This window comes from Nesoenas mayeri (assembly GCF_963082525.1).
Source record: "Nesoenas mayeri genome assembly, chromosome: 5".
NCBI classification, from domain to species: Eukaryota; Metazoa; Chordata; class Aves; order Columbiformes; family Columbidae; genus Nesoenas; species Nesoenas mayeri.
Window position 1 is genome coordinate 15,894,595 of NC_137548.1, and position 22,968 is coordinate 15,917,562.

A 22,968-nucleotide genomic window follows, 5' to 3' on the forward strand; every position below is an offset into this window, starting at 1 on the left:
TCACAGCAGCCAGGAGAAAATACTTGGAAATACAACAAATATAAAAGGATAACTTAGTAACTAGTAAATAATACACAATTACAGTAGTAACTGAAGTATTCTCCCATACTATTTCAAGGTAGAATACTGAAGCCTAAAACAATTACCACATTTTAGCACTGACACAGAACTGCAATACACAAAGTATATGAGCAGGGAGGGAAAGCTGCTTTGCAAGAGGTAGAAAAGGTTTTATAAAATCTTTAGGCACAAATCAGAATGTTATAAAGTAATAACGACCATTATACATTTATTTGTAAAAGTCTGTTTATTTTTACCCTTTGGAATAAAAGTATATTTCATGCACTCTCTTATAATCTTTTACTTCTAAATTGTTTGAAGATTATTTTTCTCCTACATCATATGTGATCACAGAAGTTTTACAGGCTCTCAAGAAGTCTTATCACCAGGAGTTATACAACAAAACTGATGCACTGTTACTTAACACTTTTTGAAGAGGAGCAAGGGAATGCAAACACTGTTTGCACAGATTTGTGTAGCAAAGAACAGAGAAACACACGCTCAAAATACATAAAGATATTATTAGCTCTTTTGGTTTACTCCCACCTCAATCAAGAAGCAAATGCTTTTTGAAGTGAACTTTTTTTTCCTTTAAACACAATTTCCACAAATGTATGCTTTACAGTGCAGTGGTTATACTCAAATTTTCACAATATCTGTAAATCAAAATACCAAGATCACTACATTTACCATGAGCTAACAGACATTCACAGATAAATCTTAGTGTCAGTTCAAAAAGATGCCGCCTTTGAGCTGAAGTACGTAAGGCTTTACTGGTAACAAGTTCTTACTGAAGATTTGCTTTATTCTTCTCACAGCATCTTTTTTGCTCATTTTACTTTTTGTCTTGGTCTTTTTCTGCATCCAGAAGTGCTGAACGGATTCCCAACTTCTTCAGCTCTTCTACAAGATCTCCATTCTGATGCATCTGGAGGAGTATGTCACAGCCACCAACAAATTCACCGTTGAGGAATACTTGTGGGATGGTTGGCCAGTTGGAGTAGTTCTTTATTCCTGCATAAGAAAAAAAAATAAATTAAAAGTTTTCCCCACCCTCTCGAAATAGAATGGGTTTTTCAACAGAATACATTGCTTCAGCCTGAGAGAACTACTCGTATTTTCACTTCTTTCCCATTGAGGCAAAAATGTATCTATATAACAGAAGCGCTATCAGAAAAACTATGTTAAAGTTAGGTTTGGTTCTAATTCCAACTCAGAGACGTGGGTTGAAAGATATGGAGTTGGCTACTACGCTGACTTCAAACAGGAGCTGGAAAAAGGTAGTGTCTCTTTTCCCTCCCAGGAAACATGCTAATATTTTTCAATCAATTAAAGAGATTAGAAATCTTGAAAAAACATTGAGAACTGTTTACATTGTTACCCTTTATATTTCCCAAAGGGACATTTAAAATATTTTATGTTCTTACTGAATTCATACAGTTATACCTACCTACTGCAATTTCAATTGCAAGATATGTTCGCCCCTCTAGAAGACTTACGAATTTCAAATTGCTTTATCTTTCATTGCCAGACCTTACAGCCCACGGGAGGGGCAAAGGCTGAAGTCTCTTGTAAGTACACTAAACAAAACAGAGCTCTAGTTGCAATTGTGAAGTACAGAATTGAAGTTTAAAACTATACTTCATAGAAGACAAATGTAGGAATATCAAAAAATATTTACTGATCAGTTGGTGTAAATCAAATCTCGACTTGCACTTAAAGACATAATGAAAAAAAAAACCCATAAAGAAGAATCATTAGAAGAAATTTGCCACTTCAAACAAATAGCTTCAAACAAAGCCATTATTTATGGAGCAGAGGAAATTTTTAAATTCTATGTCTGTGTGCTCTAATACCAAGTCCACCAGCATTTGCTTAGATACCAAGTTTTCAATTCAACATTTTAAAAATTTTTCAATATGCAAGGCCTGTTGGTTTTCTACCAAAGGCAGGAAGCCCATACAGCAAAATTAAGCCTATAAAAAACAGAGCGCCCATTCACCTTGCAAGTCAACCTTCCAAACAAACAGCGACCAGCTTTAGCACAAGCTGCCAAAGTACTAACAGCAAATATTAGGCCTGAATAGGAGAAGACACAGGGGAATTTGCTTTCCCCTTCAAAAACATTTTAACGTCTAAAGACTGTAGAAGAAAAACCCAAAATATTTCAGAGAAAAAAATAACGATGTTAGCAAATTATGCTTACTTTACTGGAACTGAAAACTCTTTCTTTTTTAAAAAAGTATGCATAAGTGCATAAATATGCAACAGCATTACGATTTTAATGCATAAAATATGAAACAGAGCTAATAATTCCCCTTAGTCAAATACCAGTGTGTTTTTAAAATCCACTAAAATAATCTAGAGGAAAAAAAAAAAATCATTGTGACAAAGTGCTCCTAACTATGAAGCACAACATGAGCTAGATTTTAACTTAAGACTTCATGCAGGGACACCTAATGTTTCCAAAGTCTAAACCAGCAAGTTTAGCATATAAATCAAGGCCAAAAGGAATCCACAATCACGTAACTTAATCTCCAGCAACACCACCTGTAACTTCTTCCTTAGTATCTCATTAAAACCTCTCTCAACTGTTTAGATACAATTCCAGAAATTATAAGCTTTGATGTCAGCTTGTGTTTAGCAGTACTTTTCTTAAACACTCCTTAACCTTTGAGCACTTGGAAGTGCTAAAACTGTCCTAAAAATCTTTTAACCCGTAACAGTTGCAACGAAAAACTGAGTCCCAATATTAAAACATGCTTAAGGATAACCCTACTCAAAGGAGCCACTGCAGATTCAAAATAGGATTTGGTTTTGTTAGCATATTGTAATACTAACATGAATTGAGAACCAAGGGCTCTGCATAATAAACTTACTGCTAATAGGCATTCCAGGATAATATTTACATCCATTTATTTTTTTTACAGAAATATTTTCTTCAAGGAACCAACTGCCCATACATACAAGCACCAATAGTACTTTTAAGGATCTACGCAATTTCAGATAAAAATAAGAATGCCATTGAGCTTAGCTGCTCGGTGTGCTGCAGTCCATGTGTGGGACAAGCTGCTTTAAACAGCCTCGTGCCGGGGCTCAAACAGACCCCAAACTGCCCACCTCCTGACCCAGTTACCAGCTCCTGGCTTACCAGAGCAGTTACCAATGCTGTTCTGATAGTGTTAAAGCAAGTCAGCCTGGTCTATGCCTGCTGTCCTCAGGATGTGCTTTTGGGATAAATCCTTCAGCAGCGCAGACACCACAAGGGACCCCTTTTCCCCTGCACTTCAGAGGCTGCAGCTTCTCTTTAGAAGCAGTTTGCTTTGCAAAAATAGCACTCCACAGATGAGGTTTGAAGTTTGACAGCTGAGCTAGCACACTTTGAGGTGACTGTGAAACCAGAACCACCACAACAGTTCAAACCACCACTTTTCCAGTATGTAATCCCAAGCTTCTCTGCCACCTTAGAGACCTAAACCAGCCTAATGCTGTCCATCAGCTGAGAGTAGGATCACTTATGGCAGATCCAACTCGGAGAAATGTGGATAACGGTGGAACCATCATGCAGGAGAGAGCGCTGAGGTCTCATAAACTGGCTTTAATAGCGAAGTTTAGGTAAATCACATGAAGTAGCAGCAAATATTTAGTTTCACAGGCCTGAGCCCTTTTAGGTGAAAAGGCAAGGAGGCGAGTTGTTTTAGTTTTACAGCTGGACATATTTTAGCACAAAGCAAGTTTCAGCAGTTGAACTGTAAGAACCTGAAAATAAGATGTTTCAACAGATACAGGAAAGAATCGAGTCAGCACTTCAAACATGCCTGAACCAGCATCTCTGCAAACAGCCAGCCCCTACTGCAAATGGTATAAGGTTACATATATGCAAACATTTAAGTTCTCTGCATCTGAATACAAAGCTGGTGAGCAGCTCATTTATAGTAAGCTCCATGCAGATCAATCTTTAGCTAAATTGGAGCTATTAGATATTTTCACAGCTAAAGGTTTAGCACCCCCTCACTAACCCCACACGCATGCAGTACAGATTACATTCACAGGGGGCTTAGGAAAGCGTCACATGTTGCATATTAACTTTCTGGTACCTAAGGGCAGCTCTGGGAGACACAGAGGGCCTCAGGCAGCCCCCACTGACACACACTTGGCAACCTACAGAGCTACAGCTTCCAGCAGCGCTGCCCTCTCCTCTGTCGGAGACTGCTGTCCACAGAAGCAGGCACATACTGGCTTTTTAGGGTGCAGCAGGTAAGACAGCTGAAGCAACAGGACAGCCTGCTGGCCTTGAAAGCAGCAGTGTATTGTTCCCCAGCTCTTCACAGCAAGGCTCCAGCGCTCAGCTCTCAGTGCAACAAGCTAGTTCAACTCGCACCCTCACTGATCAGTTAAGAAGCTGAGCTGGCTCTCCATGCTGTCAGACAAATGCACAAGCTGGTGCATGGAAGAGAACAGACCAACTTCTTTAAGCACCAGAGAACCAGCATGACATTGTGCAAGTGTATGCTGTAACTGCATCCAGCCAAACAGTCCAGCTTAAACCACTTTTCATTTAAAGCTCAGGTAGCCAGAAGGGCAATAACCTCTCAGATCACCTAGCACAAGCCAGAGTTCATGTCGAGGAAACAAGTGTTGTGCTCAGAGGGGAGATGTCCCTGTTACATAGGAAGAAAATGCTAGATATTCACATGGTCGAGTCCCCAGATACTGTAAATAACAAAAGCACTGCCTGTTCAAAAAGCCCTCTCAACCAAAAGCGAAATGCTGATGGTTTGATCTCAAGGGTTTGTTTCAGCCTTTTTAGTTGATGAGTTTGTTCTACTAAACCATGGGTTTAATAAAATAAAGTTTAGAAAATGTAAATAAAAATGTAAAAAAAAGTACATACAGTTTAGAAAACTACAACCATCTGCTCATCTGCCAAAGGCAGTAAATTTACCTGAACAAAACCAACATTCATTAACAAAAAATGTCATCATACCCAAATTCCAGTTTTTAAGTTTTTACCACACACTATCATACCTGTGAACTGAAAAGCAAGCAAAGATTAGAAAAAAAGATCAGCCTTTTGGCTAAAAGCTAATGAAAAACTGAATTAGATGATACCAAAAACACAGGAGAAGGAAGTCACCCACTACACGCCAGCATGTGGATTTAAAGCACATTTTAGTGTATTCTGGACAAGAACCATTAATGCTGTGCACCTGCAAGACTAATTACTACATACTTTTATCTTTTTTTTGGTCTTAAAAGTTTTATGTGGTTATTTGAGAAAGTTTTAAGTTAGCTACGCATATTGAAGAGGGTAAGGAGGAAGAAAAGCATTACAAGAGCACAATGCTTGCCTTCTACAATTACCAAAAAAAACATATACAGAATAGCTCGCACCACTGGAGCAGTAATGGTAAAATGATTACCAAATATTCCTGTGCAAATTAGCATAATTTTGTACTTTATCAAAAGAACCCTGGCAGGCAGTGCCAGGAGGGAATACAGTGGTGTATGTCCAAGCCATTCATGAAGCTGAGTTCATCATACTGTTCACAGGGAACAAAATAAATCTGGCTATATAATTCAGTATAAATTAATTTAGAATCATTGCAGTTGGAACAGACCCTCAGGATCATTGAGTCCAACCATAATCTAACTCTAGCACTAAACGATGCCCCTAAGAACCTCGTCTAAATGCCTTTTCAACAGCTCCAGGGACAGTGACTCCACCACTTCCCAGGGCAGCCTGTTCCAATGCCTCACAACCCTTTCCATGAAGAATTTTTTCCTAATAACCAATCTAAACCTTCCCTGGCGCAACTTTTAACAGAGCTTAGTATCTATTACTTTCGCAAGGCAGCGTGGCACAAGAAGCCTGATTCCTAAGAGCCGCCCCATCAGCAGCACTGCATTCTACAGATAACTAAGACACCCTTGGACAAAGGTTACAGAAACCAAAGGGGGATGTGCAGGCAAAGCAACCCCAACAGCACGTTTGTGACAGGCGTGGAATCCCACAGCCCCCAAGAACAGGATGTAGCTTGCTCGCAGTGCAGACCAACCAGCCAAAAATCCAAGCGAGCGAAGGGAGCAAAGCGAGCGAAGGGAGCAAAGCGAGCGAAGCCGGTGCGAGGCGGGCGGGCGACCCGGACCCCCGCAGCGCCACACACGCCGGAGCCTCCCGAGGGCCTGTCCCACGGGGACACTGGTCCCTGGGGCCTCTGCTCCGCCCGCAGCAGCGGCGTTCCGCGCAGGGGAGCCGGGACCGGCTCGGGCTGTATGCGAGCGCCGCTGCCGCGGGAGGCGGCACCCAAAGGTGACCCGGGCAGCCGCCGCGCCCGGCCCCGGTCCCGGCCCGCTGCTGACCTTGGCGGAGGTCGGGGTCCTGCAGGACGTCGTGGGCACGGTAGTCCTCCACGCCGTGCAGGCGCAAGATCTGCACGACGGCGTTGCTGAAGCCGCAGAGCGGCTGCTCCGGGCTGCCCTTCATGAACACCACCACCGGGTGCGCCCGCACCAGCCGCTCCACCGCCTCCCGCGACCCCGACCCCGAGCCGCCGCCCTCGGCGCCGCCGCTCTCGGAGGCCGCCTGGCTCAGCGCCCGCCCGGCCCGGCCCCGCGCGCCGGCGGCGCCCACGCGCCAGGCCGCGCGCAGCATCCCCCTCATCCTGCCCCGACCGCCCGCCCACGCCCACTGCCGGGCCCCGCCGCGCTCCGCCGGCCCCGAGCCAGCGCCGACCGCTTATTGGCGGAGAGCAGGAAAGGTCGCGGGGAAGCGTCTCCTCTACGTAGGACTAACCACCCGCCAATCAACACCAACAGCCAGTAGCGTGAAGAAACAAGGAGTTTTGTCCCACCCAGCAACCCTGAGGCTATCTTGCTTTCCTATTTGTGGAGGGCATTCCACCGCTGAAGCTACATTGGCAGAAGCTCCTATCAATCTAGTATGATTTGGTTAATCCCCGCCCACTCCGCAGACGCGATTGGTCAGGTTTCCCCGGTGTCGCTGTTTTGCTCGGGAAGCCCCGGGGAGGTGTGATTATCGTATAGCTCTTTCCGGTTCCGGGTGATAGCCGGACTCGTGGCCGTGGGGCCTGGCGCGGCGCGGGATTCGCTGCTCCGCGGCGTCCCGGCCCACCGGGCTCACCGCTGGGCAAAGGCCGAGCGGCGCGGAGGGAAGAGAGGGCAGCGCGGCACAGAGACCCGCGGGGCGGCCGTCGCTGTGCTCAGCTGCTCCCTTCGAGCGGGCGTGCGGCAGGGCCCGGGGGCTCCGCGGAGCCGCTGTGTTCCGTGGTGGGACTGGGAATGGGGTCTGGGCTTTCTTCCCCGGCCTTGCGGTGGTACGGGCTGCGGTAGAGCCGGGATTCAAGACGGCGTTTAACGGCTGGATGAGATCCCGGGAGAATGGGGCGGGGCGGGGCGGGGGTACCGGATGCCTGGGCTGGGGGGAGCGCGTACAAACGTGCGCGTCCTCGAAAGAGCAGCGCCAGAGTCGAGGCCTTTAGTCCCGACGGGCAGCGGCCGAGGTGTCCTGTGGGCAGTGCGGGGTGGGTCTGGCTCCCCGGTACCTTTGCCTGTGTCTGGTGGCCTCTTTGCGTTCACTTGCTCAATTCTGGTTGATTTTTAATGGGATGAAGGTGGCGGTTTATGTCACTGGGAAACCAGCACTTTGCGTGCTTTGCCTCAGTACTAGGAGAGGAGAGCTGGGTAACCGATAGCTTTGCACAGCTTGGCTTGTTGCTGGAACAGCTGGTGGAGGTGGCAGCTAGGTGGAGAGATGGGAGCAAGATTGGGGTGGTTGGCTGTTTTTGCAAAATCGTTTGTTCAGTTGATGATGGAAGACGTGCAGAACTGCCCAGCATCAGCCAGAGAAGCACTGAATTTAGAACCTGAAAACATCTGCATGTGCAGGCAACTCCATTTTAATTCCTGGGCAGATGCGGATGCTTTTCAAGAACTTGAGGCAGAATGTGGACATTTCCTACAGCAGCAAGTTCCATCCTGTAAGTAGAAGAAAGTGTTGAAAAGTTTTCCACTGTAATAAACCACAGTCTTTCACAAATTACAAATCAAAGTGTATTTCTGAGTATTAATTTACATTGCAGCTCTGGCATCTGGACTTACGGTATATTAATGGTCGCTTGTATTATTTGCGTTTGTAAGGAAAATAATTTTTTTCCATCCAATTCTGCTCATGTGAGAGCTTTACTAACAAGCCCAGCTTGTATTCTGTGTTCAGAAGACTGTTTTCTAGTTCTTGATTTTTATGGAATCCAGTTGATGCTTAAATGACAACTCATTTTTCATTTTCTATGAAACGACCTTCAGGCATTGCTTTGTTGCTTTCTATTTAATTAGATCAAATTACAAAAGGAATTGTGGCAAACTTGCAGTTTCTCATCGCATGGATAGCCATGAAGATTTTTAAAAGTGTTTGAAAATATATGTAGGTATGAAGAAATACTGTTATGAATCTAAGGACAAAGTTCATGTATTGTTGATGAACACTGCATTTTATGTGTCAGTATGTTTTGTTTTCAGCAGAACATCAGAAGACAGGCATGGTCATGCTGATCAAGACACAGAAAGGTTACTGCTTTCTGTGGTTTATATGTTGTGGTTAACATGGTACAAGGTTGTGCAATATGGAAAAAAAAAAAAAGGAAACAATTCTTGAACTTTATTCTAGTTATTTCTCCAAGGAGGTGATTAATAAAAAATAAAAAGTGAAATAAGAACATCAAGCTGATGTCTAATAAACCTGTGTCAGGTTATGTTCCTTCTGGAATCATGTAACCACTGTTCAAGGTCCATCCTCTGTAGTCCAAGAGGTGCCCTTGGTTGTCAGTACTCTGGGCATACCAGACTTGCAGAGAGAGCACCTGCGTGAGGAAGCCGAGGCATGCCTGGCCGAGTCACAGCAGCAACATGCGCAATATTCCTCTAACAGCCACAATTCTGTTGCCACGGAGATAATGACTTATCCCATGTCATTATTGATCTATCAACAGTAAGAGCAATTTTGCAGTCCGATATTGTTTAGCAAATAGAGTAACATCTGCTGAACACTAAAAAACTGCTATAAATGTTAAAAAGCTGACCTGTGATCTGCATACTGGGATAAAGAAAAGTACCTGAATTTATAGTTACTGTAGTTTTGAGAGATTGGCCTGTGAGATAATATTAAGCTTAACAGAATTTTTGTAATAAAATATTGAGTATTGTCAAATGCTTTTGGATTATGAAATATGCAGTACCCTAATAGATAAACAGTTTCCCCTGCTGGTAAGACTTAGAACAATTAGGCCATGTACACTCTAGAAATAGAGAGGTAATTATTTGTTACCTGGTCCAGTCTTCCATCAGTCTAAGTGAAACTTCTTGTATTTTTCAGATAATGATTTAAATCACCTGTTCAGAAGAAATATTAATGGGACTCCCATAAGATTCCTGGCATTTTGCTGATGTTCCTGTTAGAAGACTTATTTTCACCTCATTTTGAAAATAGTAATAGAAGTGCTGATATTCAAACTGCTGGGCTTAAACCCTCACAGTTAGACACAAATTAGGTTACTTCCAGGCATTCTGCTGCTGAACAGAGTTACTAGTTATGAATTGGTGTTAAGGTGTTAGTGCATCTAAGTAGACATATAATACTGTCAGCAAAAGGGTTTTTGTTTGTTTTAAAAAGAAAAAGGAGAGGTCTAAATTAACTGGTGAGAAGGATGAGAAAAAAAGTCTCATTTTAGCTTATCAGAACAGGACACCTCTTCGTGTCCAAGTCAGATATCTGTGTCTCTTTCTGACTAGTGATAATGTCTGGAAGTGAAGTCTCTTATTGTGCCTTAACAATTGTGCTCTACTTGGGCAGTTTTATTGTCTCTTTAAGCATTTTAGTGAGATGGCATAAGCTCCAGCTGTTCTGCATGCCAGGTAAATAATTTCAGCACACCATCCACATCTGGCAGCACCAACATATCCTCAGTTTTGAGAGCATTAAGAATGCTTAAAATGCACCTATAGTTCTGGACTGTACAGTTAAAGTTTATGTGGGATGCCTGAATTGTGAATGCTGAAGAAACATCTGTGAAAAGCTCCTGTGTATTTTGAAGATAGGCTACTTTGAAAAAGTTGTGAAACAAGCAGCAGAAATGTAGAAGCGCTATGGGGGTTTTACCGGGATAGGAACTCTGGTCCCATGGGAAACCAAGATTTTTGGATCTAACCCAGAGACCTATTAGCCAGTTTGTTTCAGAACCAGATGGGTAACAAAGCAGTACGAGAGATTTCTCCAAGTAAAAATTAAAGAGTTTTGCACCCATTAGTGAATTTATGAAGGAGATGGAATTGATGTGGAGAATCTTAATGATGAAATTTTTTTTGTAAATCTTATCTATTATAAGATTATCTATATTTATAAACTTGGAACTACAATATTTCAATAAAGATTTTATTTATTTCATCATGCAGCCTTTAGTGTTTCATTTTTTTCTATGAAAGTGTGTGCACATTTTAACACGTTTAAGTTCTCATAACGTTCCTTGAAAAAGGAACTATAGCTAATGCTGTGACCCTAAATCATGTGAATTGCTGTTGCTTAATCTTTGCTTGACAAATCTGTATTAATATAATTCTAGGGATCCTGGAAGCTTTTTGTTAAAACATTATTGCCAGTGCATCAATGTGATTTTTTTTTTTTAATTGGAGAGAGTATAAACAGGCTCTCGTTACTGTAAAAATGTTAAGGGTAATTCTTAGTTATACACCATGTGCTCATGCAAGTGCAGAAATGATATGTTAGAGCGGGGGTGAAGAAAAGCTTGAGTAACGACTAAAATTAATCATTGCAGTCCATGATATTTCTTTTAAAAATATATTCCTAGTCCCACTATTCTATAAAGTGTTGTGCAGAATAAAATAACCTGCATCTCACTTGCTTACATTTTTTTGTATAGATTGACGCTTTCAGGTTTTTATGCCAATTGGAGTAAAATTTCTCACGGGAGTTGTGCAGCGGTTTATGCTCTGCTACAGAGAACTGGAATTTGGATGAGGCAGATGTGAAGTGCGATGCCTCTCAGAAGACAGCTGTGGTGTGGAATTTGACGGCTTGAAGCTTTGCTGAGAACTGACCTTTGACAGGAATGTGCATGGAAATCTGCCCATCTTTGGCTATGGTATGAGGTTCTGCAAACTCTTGTTTGTATGTGTACAAACTAAATTGTGCTAAAAGTTTGTTGCTTTTTTTCCCCACTGTGTGATATTGTTCTTGTATTTCTGAATTTTTGTGGGCGGGCTAGAGTCTGGTTTTGTACTGAAAGCAAGGAGAGGGTATACAAAGATGTGGGAAGCTGCGACTCAGGAGCTGTATGCCTCATCTGATGCAGATAGCTATGCTGGTTGCTCCTGGAGAGGGATGGGACAGTATCTCCATTCCAAGCCCATGCCAGTCCTTGTCTCCATTCAGAGTGGGGAGATTCTCGCACCAGATGTGCAACCTAATGAGGGACACTGCAGTATGGAGGGGAGAAGAATTGGAGTGACTAGGAACATGGGTAAAGCTGTAGCAACTAGGTCTGGTGATAGAGCAGAAACTGTGAGGGTAGTGCTGGGTAAAATGAACAGAGGAGTTCTGGGTAACTTACGTAGGGTCACTCACTGCATAAGTTACCAGAGTTGCATTCTGATCCAAGAGGGTTTGTGGAAGGATCAATGTGAACTTGTTTTTGTTGATGTTTTGTTTATGGCCTCATGTTGTACCAGGGAAGGTTCAGATTGGATGTTAGGAAAAATTTCTTCACAGAAAGGGTTGTTAGGCATTGGAACAGGCTGCCCAAGGAAGTGGTTGAGTCACCAACCCTGGAGGTGTTTAAAAGCCATATAGAAAAGGGGTTTAGGGACATGGTTTAGTGCTAGAGTTGGGTTATGGTTGGACTCGATCCTGAGGGTCTCTTCCAACCAAAATGATTCTATGATTGTCTTCTAAGGAAATAAGCAAATTAAAGGAATATTCTTTAAGTTGCAAAGTCAGCTACTCGAGAAATGTTAGATTTAGGCTGGAAAACTTTTAAAAACATGTATGGGAGGTCAAACCAAGATTTTCATTGTGACATGATATCTTTTTTCCATAGCAACCCTGCATATTTAATGCTAGGCATTGGTTTTCTTGTTGTGCCCTGAGGTTCAAAGAAAGGAAGGTTGCTTGCAGAAGGACAATATCAAAGCCTTTAGTACACCCTCCTTAGATGGATGATATTTCAATCTCTACTATGGAGGGAAACCTGGAAAACTGTTTAAGGCCCAGTCCTCATCAGTGCTCGCTGGTGGTGTTTGAGTGTTCATGCTGTTATAGTTTGGAGGCTAACTTGGAAAAGTCAGTTGGAATTAGAATCAATAAAGCAGAGAGCATGTGAAGGTGGGAAATACAAAGTACTGCTGAAACTATTGTGAAAAGTATCTTAAACTGTATTTCTGAAATCAATGGTTTATTTGAACTTGTGGTGTTTTAAATCCCTGTCTGCTAACCACAGATATTGATGTTGCAGGTAAATCGTGAGCTCCTGTATGTTAAGCTCTCTGAAAAAGTGTCCATGAATGTGGTAGGAATATTTTGAATCACTTGGTTTTCAGAGCAGTTTATCTAATGTGAAGAAAATTATTAATAGACGCAAAGTACTAACAAAATCTTCGGATGCGAGAGGAGGATTGTGTGTTGGCATACTTGGCATTTGTAATATATGAACTAAAAGCTCCAGAACAGGCTCAAAAGCATCTCTTGCGGGAGGTAAAACCACAAATTCTTAGAGGGGTGGCCAGAAACTTGAGTTTTTAGTTGTCTACATTTTGTTTATTTAAACAAACAACAACAAAAGCACAACCACTTGGAAACCTAGAAATATCAATATAAAGATGAGGGAAGTTTGAGGGGGGGGTTATATATTCTGAAGGGTTTTTTCTTTCCTTTTTTGAAGTATAAAAACCTGTATTTCTTGAAAATTTGACTGTTTCAAGAACAGGTGAACTATTTGAGAGAGCACTGCCAAGTGCTTCATATAGATACTGTGATTGTCTTGATTTTGGCTGTTCACAAGCAGTGCTTTTAGTGCTCGTCACCACATGACAGATGCAGGTTGGTTTGGTGGTGGTGGTTACTAACCATGTACTTTCAGAGGGCAAGCAGTTCTTTCACAGAATAAGCTGCTGCTCCACAAATACAACAGTATGCACCTTTCCTGAATCTGCATTAAAACAATTGCATGGCAGATCTTTCTAATTTTAATGCTGCTCACCTTTAATATAATTTATTGCAATTCAGTGATTGAGGTTGCAATGCTGCTGTGCTCTGAGCTCTTCTTCTGAGCTTCCTTGTAGTTTTCCTCCCTTGCTGATGTCCATGGCAGCTGCAATTGCTCAGCAGCCTCTATGGGCTGTACTGTACTTGTACTGTAGTGTGTGCCATCTAATTGTAGCACTCGCGCTTGCACAAAGGCCTGTTTTATAACCGGTTGATTTCATTTAAAAAAAAAAAAAGAAAGAAAAAGGCATTTGGCCCTCTGAGCAGAAGCCTGGGAAAAAGCTCTGAGCTTTAGAACAATCACTTTTCTTGTGCCAGTGGGGTGCAGATCACTCTGAATCATCCTTCAGCTCCCTTCCCCATCAGCAGCCCTTTTGGTCTTTGTCCAGAGATTTGTTCAGATACTAGATCTCAGTTGCTGCCAGTCCTGGGAGGCAGGAGGAGACAAAGGTACGTCCTGGCAGCTGCTCTGTGTCACTGTACTTCAGTTTGAGATGCTTGATCAGAGGAAATTGATCTGGGCTCTGTTGTAGTTTCATGCTGGACTGCTGTGGTGAAAGAGTTACAGTTCATGCGCCATGAAAGGAGGAAAATAAATCTAAAGGCTTCTCCTAGGACTATAGTCTTTTAAACACTGGCATACAAGATTTGTTTTGCATAGCATGTGTTTCTCATCCCTTAAAAGGCTAGATGCAAACAAAAATTGCTTTACAAAGCTGACCTATCTAGAAGCAGGGAGGCTAGTAGAGATGGTAGTGTAGTTCCAGAAGACCGAGTCTCAGGGAAATCAGAATAGCAAAACTGCATTTGTGGTGTGAAAGGAAGCCAGGAGAGCCACATGTAGTCACATGCCATTAATTTTAATAGTAGAAAGTTTATGTATTGTTATATTTCAACAGTTGTCTTTGCTATCTATCCAGAGGACTCCAGAGAATATCTTTTTTAAGCCAGCTTCTGGCTTCTTCTGTAACTTCAAAAAAATTTGTAAAAGTATATGGAGAAGAGTAAGGAAAAACCCAATCTACTGGAGTTGGACACAGGAGATGTGTCTTCAGATCTGGATTTTCAGCGGGCCTTTGCCTGCCCTGGCTTGTTTCCTGCTGATCTCAGTGGGGACACTGCTGTGAGTTACCACAGTTAGCACTGCAAACTCCTAAATGTATAACCTTCCATTTTGCTGCTGCTCCCTCCACACTTTCAAAACGTAGAAGTCAACATAACCCTTTCCTTATCCACTTTCTGGCATAATTAGGTTGTTGCTGCTCCAGACCACCTAGGCTTTTTTTCTAGGTGTATTCAGATTCCTTAGCAGACTGTGCCTGCCTGCAGTTGGAGGTCTCTGGGTGCTGCGGCAATACCATCAGTAAACCTTTTTTTGGTCCCCCGAGAGTTCACAGCGTAAATCAATAATGGCTTAAAATCTGAGGCTTATTCAGTTGCTGTATTAAAAATATTTAAAATACCAATTATACATAGGATTAGTCATAAACTTAATTAATTTTCATAGATTTATTTTGGAAAAAAAAGTGGATTGGGTGTTTTGTTGTGTTTTGGCTTTTTTTTTTTCCTATTTCAATAGAGTATAAAACACATGCAAAACAGATAATATCTTTCATTTCAAAATGCTGGGAGACATTTGGACTTGTCTTTATTCCTACACCAGTTTACCGTGGATGCCAAGTCTATGGTCTTTAATTCACTTCAATATTAATTAATCAAATTCTCGCAGTTGAATAACATGAAGATGTACAGGTAAGAAATGGTTTCAGGTTTTAATCTGTCAGCTGTAATGAATTTGAGCTTTAGACTGTCTTTCCGTCATTGGTAGGCTTGCATGGGATTCACAAGTGGTGTGTGCTCTCCAACAGCGCTCCAAACCACACAAGCCTCAGCAGTCCAGATGAGAGGAGACATGTCATATGTCATATGAGGAAGCTTCTTTATTTCTATTCACAAGTGGACAAAGAATTATCTCCCCTCCGTCACCTCTTTTCTCACTTTCCTTCAGTTTGCAGCCTTCTTGTATTTCTATGTTAACTTATCTTCCTAACTTAAATAGACCAATGAGGACTGTAAAGACACTTGGGAAAACAGCTATGCAGAATAGTGCACTTTAAAATATACTACGAAGCAAGTAGTTGAAAGTGGGGGAGATTTATCAAAGAAATGAAGTAAATGTTATTTTTTTCTAGTTAGTTTCTAACTTGTCTATATTTTGCATTTCCCACCCAGCTGCTAACCTTGTTGATGCCTAAATATTAAAGACAATTTGCATTAAAAACCCCTCAAGTCATCCCAGGGAATGAGTGGCACAGAGAGCAAACAGTGTGGGACTTCATAGCCTGTGAGTGAAAATGCTCCCTGGGGCAAGGAGAGTCATGGCCTGGGGTTCTGCTCCCGCCCCATCTGTGCCTCTGACTTGGTCTGTGTTCAGCTGGTCTCTGGTTCACACTTTTGCTTGAAGAGTATTTTTTTAAAACAAAATAATTATATTGGTACTCACAGACTTTTTTTTTTTTCTATACAGAAGCAGTGTAATAAAAGCATCCTTTTAATAAAGGAAATACAAAGACTTCACTACTGCCGATGCATCAGGAAAACTGCACCAATGCAGTTAAGTGTACAGCAATCTTTCCTATTGTTTTTCTGTTTACTTATCTTAAGTGATATTGTCTCCAAAGTTTGAGTGCTCTCCATTTATCAGTTTTTAACACGCCAAAGTGTATTGTTTGGGGCACTGAGTGTTTCTTCTTATATTTAGGGAGAAAAGAAGAGCTTTCTGAGTGCTTTCAGACAGTTAAAGATGTGTAGGCACCAGAGTGAAAACAACCAGAGCAGATCCTGTGAGAACCAACTAAGAAAATAGGCAGAAGAAAAAATGATGCTCAGGAGAGTTGCTGCTTTGCTCTTGAGATAAAAATTGTTTGATATCAATATGGAAGTTGAATGTTACTTACAAATGTTTTGATAGTGATGGAGGACTCCAGTATCATCAGTGACAACTGTTCCTTTAGAGCATATGTTCCAAATTACATGGTGTGATTCAAGCAAGTGGTGTTTGCATGACAAATCCTGATGTCGTGTGTGTGTGTGGTGCAAAACAGTCTGTTTTGCTCATAAATAAATGGAACAGTGTCTCAGCTGGTTTATTCTGGCTTAACTCTCCTTGAATTCAGCAGACTTGTGTCAGTTTTTGTCTGCTAACCTTGGTCCCACATTCTTTTCGCTCTTAGGCTTGCTTCTGCCCGTTGCAGAAGCTGCAGAGATCTGAGGCTTCTTTGGCAGTATCTTGCACCTCATGAAGAACATCAAACAAAGTCTCTCTGTTCCTAATTGCATATGTTTAATACAGTTCTGGGAGTGATATTTGGAGTAGTAAGCCCAGGTTTAAATATCTTATGCGCTGAAAGCTGCTCTTCTCAGAAGGGTGTACGTGTGCAACGGAGTTGGTTTACAACAGTTTATTTAATGGTTGTTATTAACACTTTCTGTATTTAGAATTTTACAAACTCCATTTGACTGCAGTCTTCTGTGATAGTTGATAACTTCCAGTCAGAGATGAAATCCCAAATTTAAAAGTTAATGCATAAGGGGTACTAAGCATCACACTTCTGTTTACATGGAAGCATACTGACACCAAAAAAAAAAATCCATTCATTTGGAATCTGTCTTGTAGAATCTGTGCTGAAATGTCAGGTGTTCTTGGAGAGTTAAAATATCCATGTCTGTATGAGGTGGAACTCAAGTGGATAGTAAATGCTTAATTATGGGAGAACTGATGCTGTAGCAGAGGGTCCCACTTCCCTGCAGAGGCAGTCGGTCTGCACCTGGGATGTGGAGCCTAATTAGACAAACAGTAAATTACAAAATATGCAGCAGGGAGAATGTGAAATACCAAGTTAAGTCTGGATGATCTCTGCATTAATACAGGGCAGGAAGTTCACCTGTTTTGCTGACGGGATCTTTACCCTAGTGCTCCTGAAGATAAGCTGTGTGGTCATTAGCATGTAGAGTTGATGGCTCTTCATTCCTCACGTACTGAGGAGAGAGTTCTCCTGTAGCAGATCCTACCACCATCCACAGAAACTTCCTGTCAAGCAGTATGCAACTTCTAGTAGATATAAAACACCACCACCACAAAGGACAAGCCCCAGTGTTGAAACCTGTCATGCCAAAGATGTATGTCACTGGTATGCTGCACATAAATGTCACTCTGTCAACAAATGCTGTTCCTCCCACCCCAAGACTGCCATGTGACTCATTATTTGAATAACAATTTTACATTGCTGTACCCAAGCAAACATAAAGGGAAACATCTTAATATCTTGTGCTATACTTGTCATCGGTTGCGAGCATGAGTAAGTGGGTGTGTTACACTAGTAAGAGAGAGCAGCTGCCCTGCAGCATTTTAAGTGCTTCTCTGTTGCCCTGAAGATGTCGTGCAGGTCCTCCTGTTTGCTACTTGGCTCTTCACAGGAAGTGTCTGAAAATGCTGTATATTCACTGACAAGTACTTGTGGTTTGGTTTAGAGGCTGAGCTGACTGCTTCTAAAAATATACTCCTTTCTTCCAGGGGAAGAGAGCTGGAGCTGCTGCTTTTCAGCAGCTCATCCACCCCTCCACACTGCTTACAGCCACTCTAACCTCTCCGTTGTTGTTTACGTGTAGTGTGTGGGCAGCTTTATATTGTTCAGGTAAAGCACTGAATGCTCATTTGCTTAATGTCTGCTGTTTGCCTGTTTGGTTTTTCTAACTCAGCATGTACAAAGCTGTTTGAGGTAGTAAAACCAGAGCCATGAAACCCTCTACACAGGGAAATGCAGAAAGGAACTCCATGCAAGCAATTTTTAGATAAAGTGATGCACTGTACAACACCAGCACGCTTTCTGAATAAAAGGGGCTGTTTTTATTTTGGGTTTAAAAGATCTAGGTATACAAAGTAATTTCCTAGAGGGTCATTTCATAAGGAGTTAATTGCTGCCAGTGATGTTTGCTCACATACTCACTGTCACGAATGAGGCAGTTTTCCCAATGCAAATTCACAGATAAGATTTTATGTTCTTTATCATTTACCTAGCCTGGACACGTTCCTTTGGAGTTTAACCCCTTTGGGTTCCTCACACTATTGCAGAGGTCACTAAGAGTTAATCAGCTATTAATTACTATGGTGCAAGAGCAGTTCCATAGGCATAGATTCAATTTTACACACTGGTAATATTAAATTTACCACAAGTAAACAGTCTGTCAAAACCACGCTAGTGAATAAATTAGATTTTTCCGAGTTAGATGATAGGCTTGTCCACAAACAGAGGGAGATCATTGCATTCAGTTTTCCTTTCAGTGACAACTTAAAAGGTCATAGTCACCCCAAATTGTGCCGCTACAGGAGCCACCATGGGTATTTGGAGCTTCAAGCTTAGACCCAGTTATGAAAGTACACTCCTCACTATTAAGTTCCGACAAAATTACCTTTTCTACTGCTGGTGAGGGATGATGATTCCTGATGGTTTGGGAGCAATTTAAACACAGAGCTATTCCAAATAAGGCCGTGTTGGCACATGGATGGCAGATCACCCTGAATTACCTGGCTGTGGGCAGAAGTGAGCCTGAAAAGGCTCCCCTGGCCGATACAGACAGATAAGACCATCACAGTGGGCCAGCCTACCCCAGCCAGCACTAGAGAGTAGAGAGCTGTGGTCCCCAACCTCTCTCAGACTCCCAGAGCTCGTTCTTTCATCAATTTTGAAGTACATATATCAAGGGACTCGGCTGCAGTACGGTTATGCACAGTCAGAAACTTTTCTCGCAAACGGCCCGTTTTTCTGCTCGTTAGGCAGATGAACCACACAAGCTCCCAGCAGCAGAGGGCAGCAATATAACCTCTACGGAAGAGTACGTGTTTGTGTCTATGAAATACAAACTTCTTCATGTGCTCATTCAGTTTGTTCACATTATAGTATTGTTCAAATATGAACAGGCTGTTCACTCTTTCTTCCCTCCCTGTGGCTCAACACACTGGCTTTCATGTTATAATAACTTCTGATGCTGCAGATGGAGCATAAGGTGTTGATGACTGGCTTCTCTCACTGGGCCACAGAACCAACACTGTGGCTGCCAACACAACACCACTGCTGCCCCTTTTGCTTCTGATTTTTCCAGAATAACCTGAGTGTCCACTGCAGACTTTTTGCTTGGACAGGTTACAAAGAAAAGAATCCCCTGAATCAGATTACAGTAGAAACAGGTTTTGTTTCCTAAGTTCTTGCTTTTTTTTTTTTACTCCCTCCTCAAATATATGTTACAATACTCCATGCATCCAAGTGAGTTGCTGTACATACTATAACTGCGATGGGCTGAGGTTGTTTCACTCACGTACAACTGCTGAAATGTAGGCTGCCTTCTCACTAGCTGGGCTTTCAGAAGGAACGCTAAGAAACGTGCCCACAGGTTGCCATGGATCGCTTGGGCTACCAGCACCTGTAAAGATGGTCTGTAGTTTGTTCCACGGTGTTTGTCCCCCTGGTGTTTGTTGACCCTCACAGTTCAAAGTCCCCCAAAACGCGATATTGCGAGAAACTCAGCTTTTTCTCTTCCAGTGCATTTTACTCTGCTAAAAATGGCAGAGTGCCGCGGCTCACCTGCTGCCCGTGGCCCCGGCCGCCCGCCTGCCTCCGCGCAGGGACAGGCTGCAGCGCGCCGGGCCCCCGGCCCGGGATCGCCGGGCAGCGCCGGTACCTGCCGGGCCGCCCGTCCCCGCTGGGGCTCCTGTGCCGGCGGCTCCCGCGGGGCGGGATGGCGGCGCCAGCCGCGGCCCGACTTACATAACGCCGCCCGCCGGGCCGGGCCGCAGCGGCGGGGGCGGGTCCTCCGCGCCGCTCCGTGCAGCTCCCGCAGCGGCGGGGCCGGTGCCGGGTGGCCCCGCCGAGGGTGGGTGAGCGCCCGAGCGAGTGAGCGGCGGCAGCGCAGAGGAGAAAGCGGCACCGCGGCCCCTTGGGGCTGCCCGTGCGGGAACAGCGGCGGCGGGTGCCGCGGCGGTGAGTGGGGCGCCGGCCCGCAGGAACGAACCTGCGGCGCTGCCGGGGACGCTGCTCGGGGCTTCTTGCTGGTGCTGGGGAGCTGCGGACGGGGGGTGATGGAATAACAGTGAGGCGGCGGCGCCCTGGGGCTGCGGCGTCCCGTCCCGCCGGGGAGGGAAGGCTCAGCTCAGCTGAGCTCAGCTCGGCTCACTGACAGCCCGCCCGGCGCCCGGACCCGCCTCCTGTTGCTCGGCGCTGCCCCCCGGCCGTTCGGTCTCCGCGACCGGCGCGGGGCGAAACGCCGCCAAGACAGCGGCCGCTCGGCCCCGCCTGGCAGCCGCCGCGCCTCGGCTCGTCCCCAGAAGTGGCCCCGGTGTGTCCCTCGAGCCTCGGCTCGTCCCCCGAGCTGGTCCCAGGGCGTCCCCGCCGCGCAGGTTGGTGGTGCCGCCGCACGGTATAACGGTTGCGACGGGTGCGGCCGGAGCCGCGGAGCAGGAGCGGAGGCAGAGGGCTTGTCCTTGCCGGGGGGGCTCCCCGGGCACTACGAGCGCTCCCGGTGTACTACTGATATGAATAATAACGTAGCTGCAGTAATTGCAACGTACCTCGCTAAATAATGTAAGCTAAACGGGTAAAACCTATTATTTCTTTTTGAAAAATCTTATCTGTGAATGAGTGCCAGACTGGTGGAAACGTTCGACTGCGTTCTGCAACTTTTCCTTCCCAGGTGTCGGGCTCTTGCCAGAGCCGGTTGCTCAGTGTTACTGTCAAATGTCTTCATCTCTCTGTCCCCACTGCCAGGACTCTGCTGCAGTTTGCAAGCTCCTTGTTTCTGTTCGCCTTACCCAGCTTCTCTCCCCTTCAAATCTCTTAAACATATCCTAGCTCGGCTCTGAGTCGCCTTAGGCAGGTCTGACCTTGTCTCCCTTTTTCTTCCTAAACAGTTAGAAAGGTTTGCCAATTTTTATATGATAAGAGCTACTACCCTCCTTTTTAGATTCTGTATGACTTCTGTAAGTAAACACCACCCACCCCAATGTGTAGTAAGGCTTCGGTTTCTCATGTGCTTGTTTCTGCCAGCTCTTTTATTCCCAAATCCTCACTGGTTTGACCTACATGAATTTAGTTCATTGTCCAGTTAAACTGTCTTACTACAAATAACTCAAATAGGTTAACTTAATGAAATCTGCAGCAATTATGGATGTATGTGATGAATAATTGTAAAAATTATGGTTGCAAGACACTGCTTTCTTTTGCAAGTTCATCAGATCAGGTTGCCTGCCTTCTCCTTTGCCTCAAATCTAAGCCTGGCTGTCTTAAACCATGAATGAAAAATAGTATCACAGTGCTACTCTTACCAGCTCCTTGCTGATACTTCTGGATGTTACTTTTAAGCCCTTGGCACGCTGCATGCATGCCATTTGAAAATCTTTGCATGCAGTGGTTGTTTTCTGGGGAAAGAACTTAAAAAATGCTACAAAACTTTAAAAGATGATTGGTTGCCTCCAAGTGTTTTACTTGTTTTTCTAGAAGTGTCTCAAATCTGTGGGTTGTTGAAATGCACATCAGCTTGGCATGGTCTCCCTGGTTGCTTAGTGTGTGACAGTTAGATATCAAGGAAATGTAACTCGCTGCAATCGGTCCCGTGGCGACTTCTGTTTCAACGAGAAACAAACATATTTTAATGAGTCACAGGACATTGTTCACTACAAACTGGCTGTCAGGAAGTGGAGTCTAACAAAGCTGAGGGACTTTTCCCCCTACACCCAGTGCTGTTTTCACGTTCTTCATGAATCATCAGATCCAGAGTCCTCTCGAATTCCCAATGAAGGCAGAATTAGCCACCATTCAGGGTGTGGTACTGCAGTGTTTGCTTCTCTTCTTGTATTCCTTCTTCTGATAGTTCCAGTTGCTTCCTTCAGCTGTGTATTTCGCTGCCCGTCCTTTCCCTCCCATCCTGGTCAAGACTTCTACTTTTTACTAGTGTAAACCATTTTTCTGTGCCCCTCCAGTTATCTGTGGCTCCCAAGTCATCATGAAAACCTCTATGTACACTTGTGGATGCTCAGCCTCACCCACATGATTTGAAGAGCGATGCCACTGCCCAAGGGGGTGCTCCAAACCTAGCACCTACATCACAGCTTCAGAAAGATAACTAGCCCTTGTCTCTTAGCATAGCTTCTGTTGGAAATCAGGTTTATGCTGCCCTTTAAAATGTGTATGCACACGCATCTTGGTATTTGTCCTTTACATAATATTTCCATTTTCCAGTTTCAACCAAGTATGGCATAAGAAGAACAGCTCCAAGGTAATTAAGTTCTTGCAGATTGTGTAGAAACAGACAAACAGGGAAAAGCAAGTCTAAAGTTAGACACTTTACAATTTTATCCTGTTTTTAGCTTAGGGACTGAGTGATACCTTCATATGTGACTGCCTCCATTTGGCAGCAAGATATTCAGTGTAAATGAAAAAGGAGAAAAGGAGAAGGATTTTCTAGGTGAATGCCCCTGGACTGGCATCTCCCTAAAAACTTAAGGAAGATAAATAACTCTGATTTAATACATCACATTTTGAACATAGAAAGAGAAAATCTTAGTACAA

At 43.6% G+C, this 22,968-nt stretch overlaps 2 protein-coding genes and 1 long non-coding RNA gene across 6 annotated transcripts in view; 2 read left to right on the forward strand and 1 right to left on the reverse strand.

Annotated features, from left to right (window-relative positions):
- Positions 1-288: 288 nt before the first annotated feature.
- On the reverse strand, positions 289-6,798 carry GLRX5 (glutaredoxin 5). The gene is made up of 2 exons (XM_080346260.1): positions 6,424-6,798; positions 289-1,074 (listed from the first exon to the last, which is right to left on the reverse strand). The coding sequence occupies exons 1-2, from the start codon at positions 6,722-6,724 to the stop codon at positions 896-898; spliced, it is 480 nt and encodes a 159-aa protein (XP_080202386.1). The 5' UTR covers positions 6,725-6,798; the 3' UTR covers positions 289-895.
- A 699-nt stretch (positions 6,799-7,497) lies between these two features.
- On the forward strand, positions 7,498-10,519 carry LOC308041148. Of its 3 annotated transcripts, XR_013922200.1 has the most exons (3): positions 7,498-8,060; positions 8,828-9,067; positions 9,452-10,519. It is a non-coding gene; the product is annotated as an uncharacterized lncRNA (long non-coding RNA). The 3 variants fall into 3 exon arrangements; XR_013922199.1 differs by having other exon boundaries at positions 8,828-10,519; XR_013922201.1 differs by lacking the exon at positions 8,828-9,067.
- A 9,769-nt stretch (positions 10,520-20,288) lies between these two features.
- SYNE3 (spectrin repeat containing nuclear envelope family member 3) overlaps positions 20,289-22,968 on the forward strand; it is a 66,641-nt gene continuing 63,961 nt past the window's right edge. The window contains exon 1 of one of the 2 annotated variants that reach the window (XM_080344675.1): positions 20,289-20,385. The gene's annotated coding sequence lies outside the window, so the exon portion shown is untranslated. Of the gene's footprint in view, positions 20,386-20,885; positions 20,986-22,968 lie in introns of those variants that run through there. The other variant, XM_080344676.1, reaches the window with a different exon arrangement.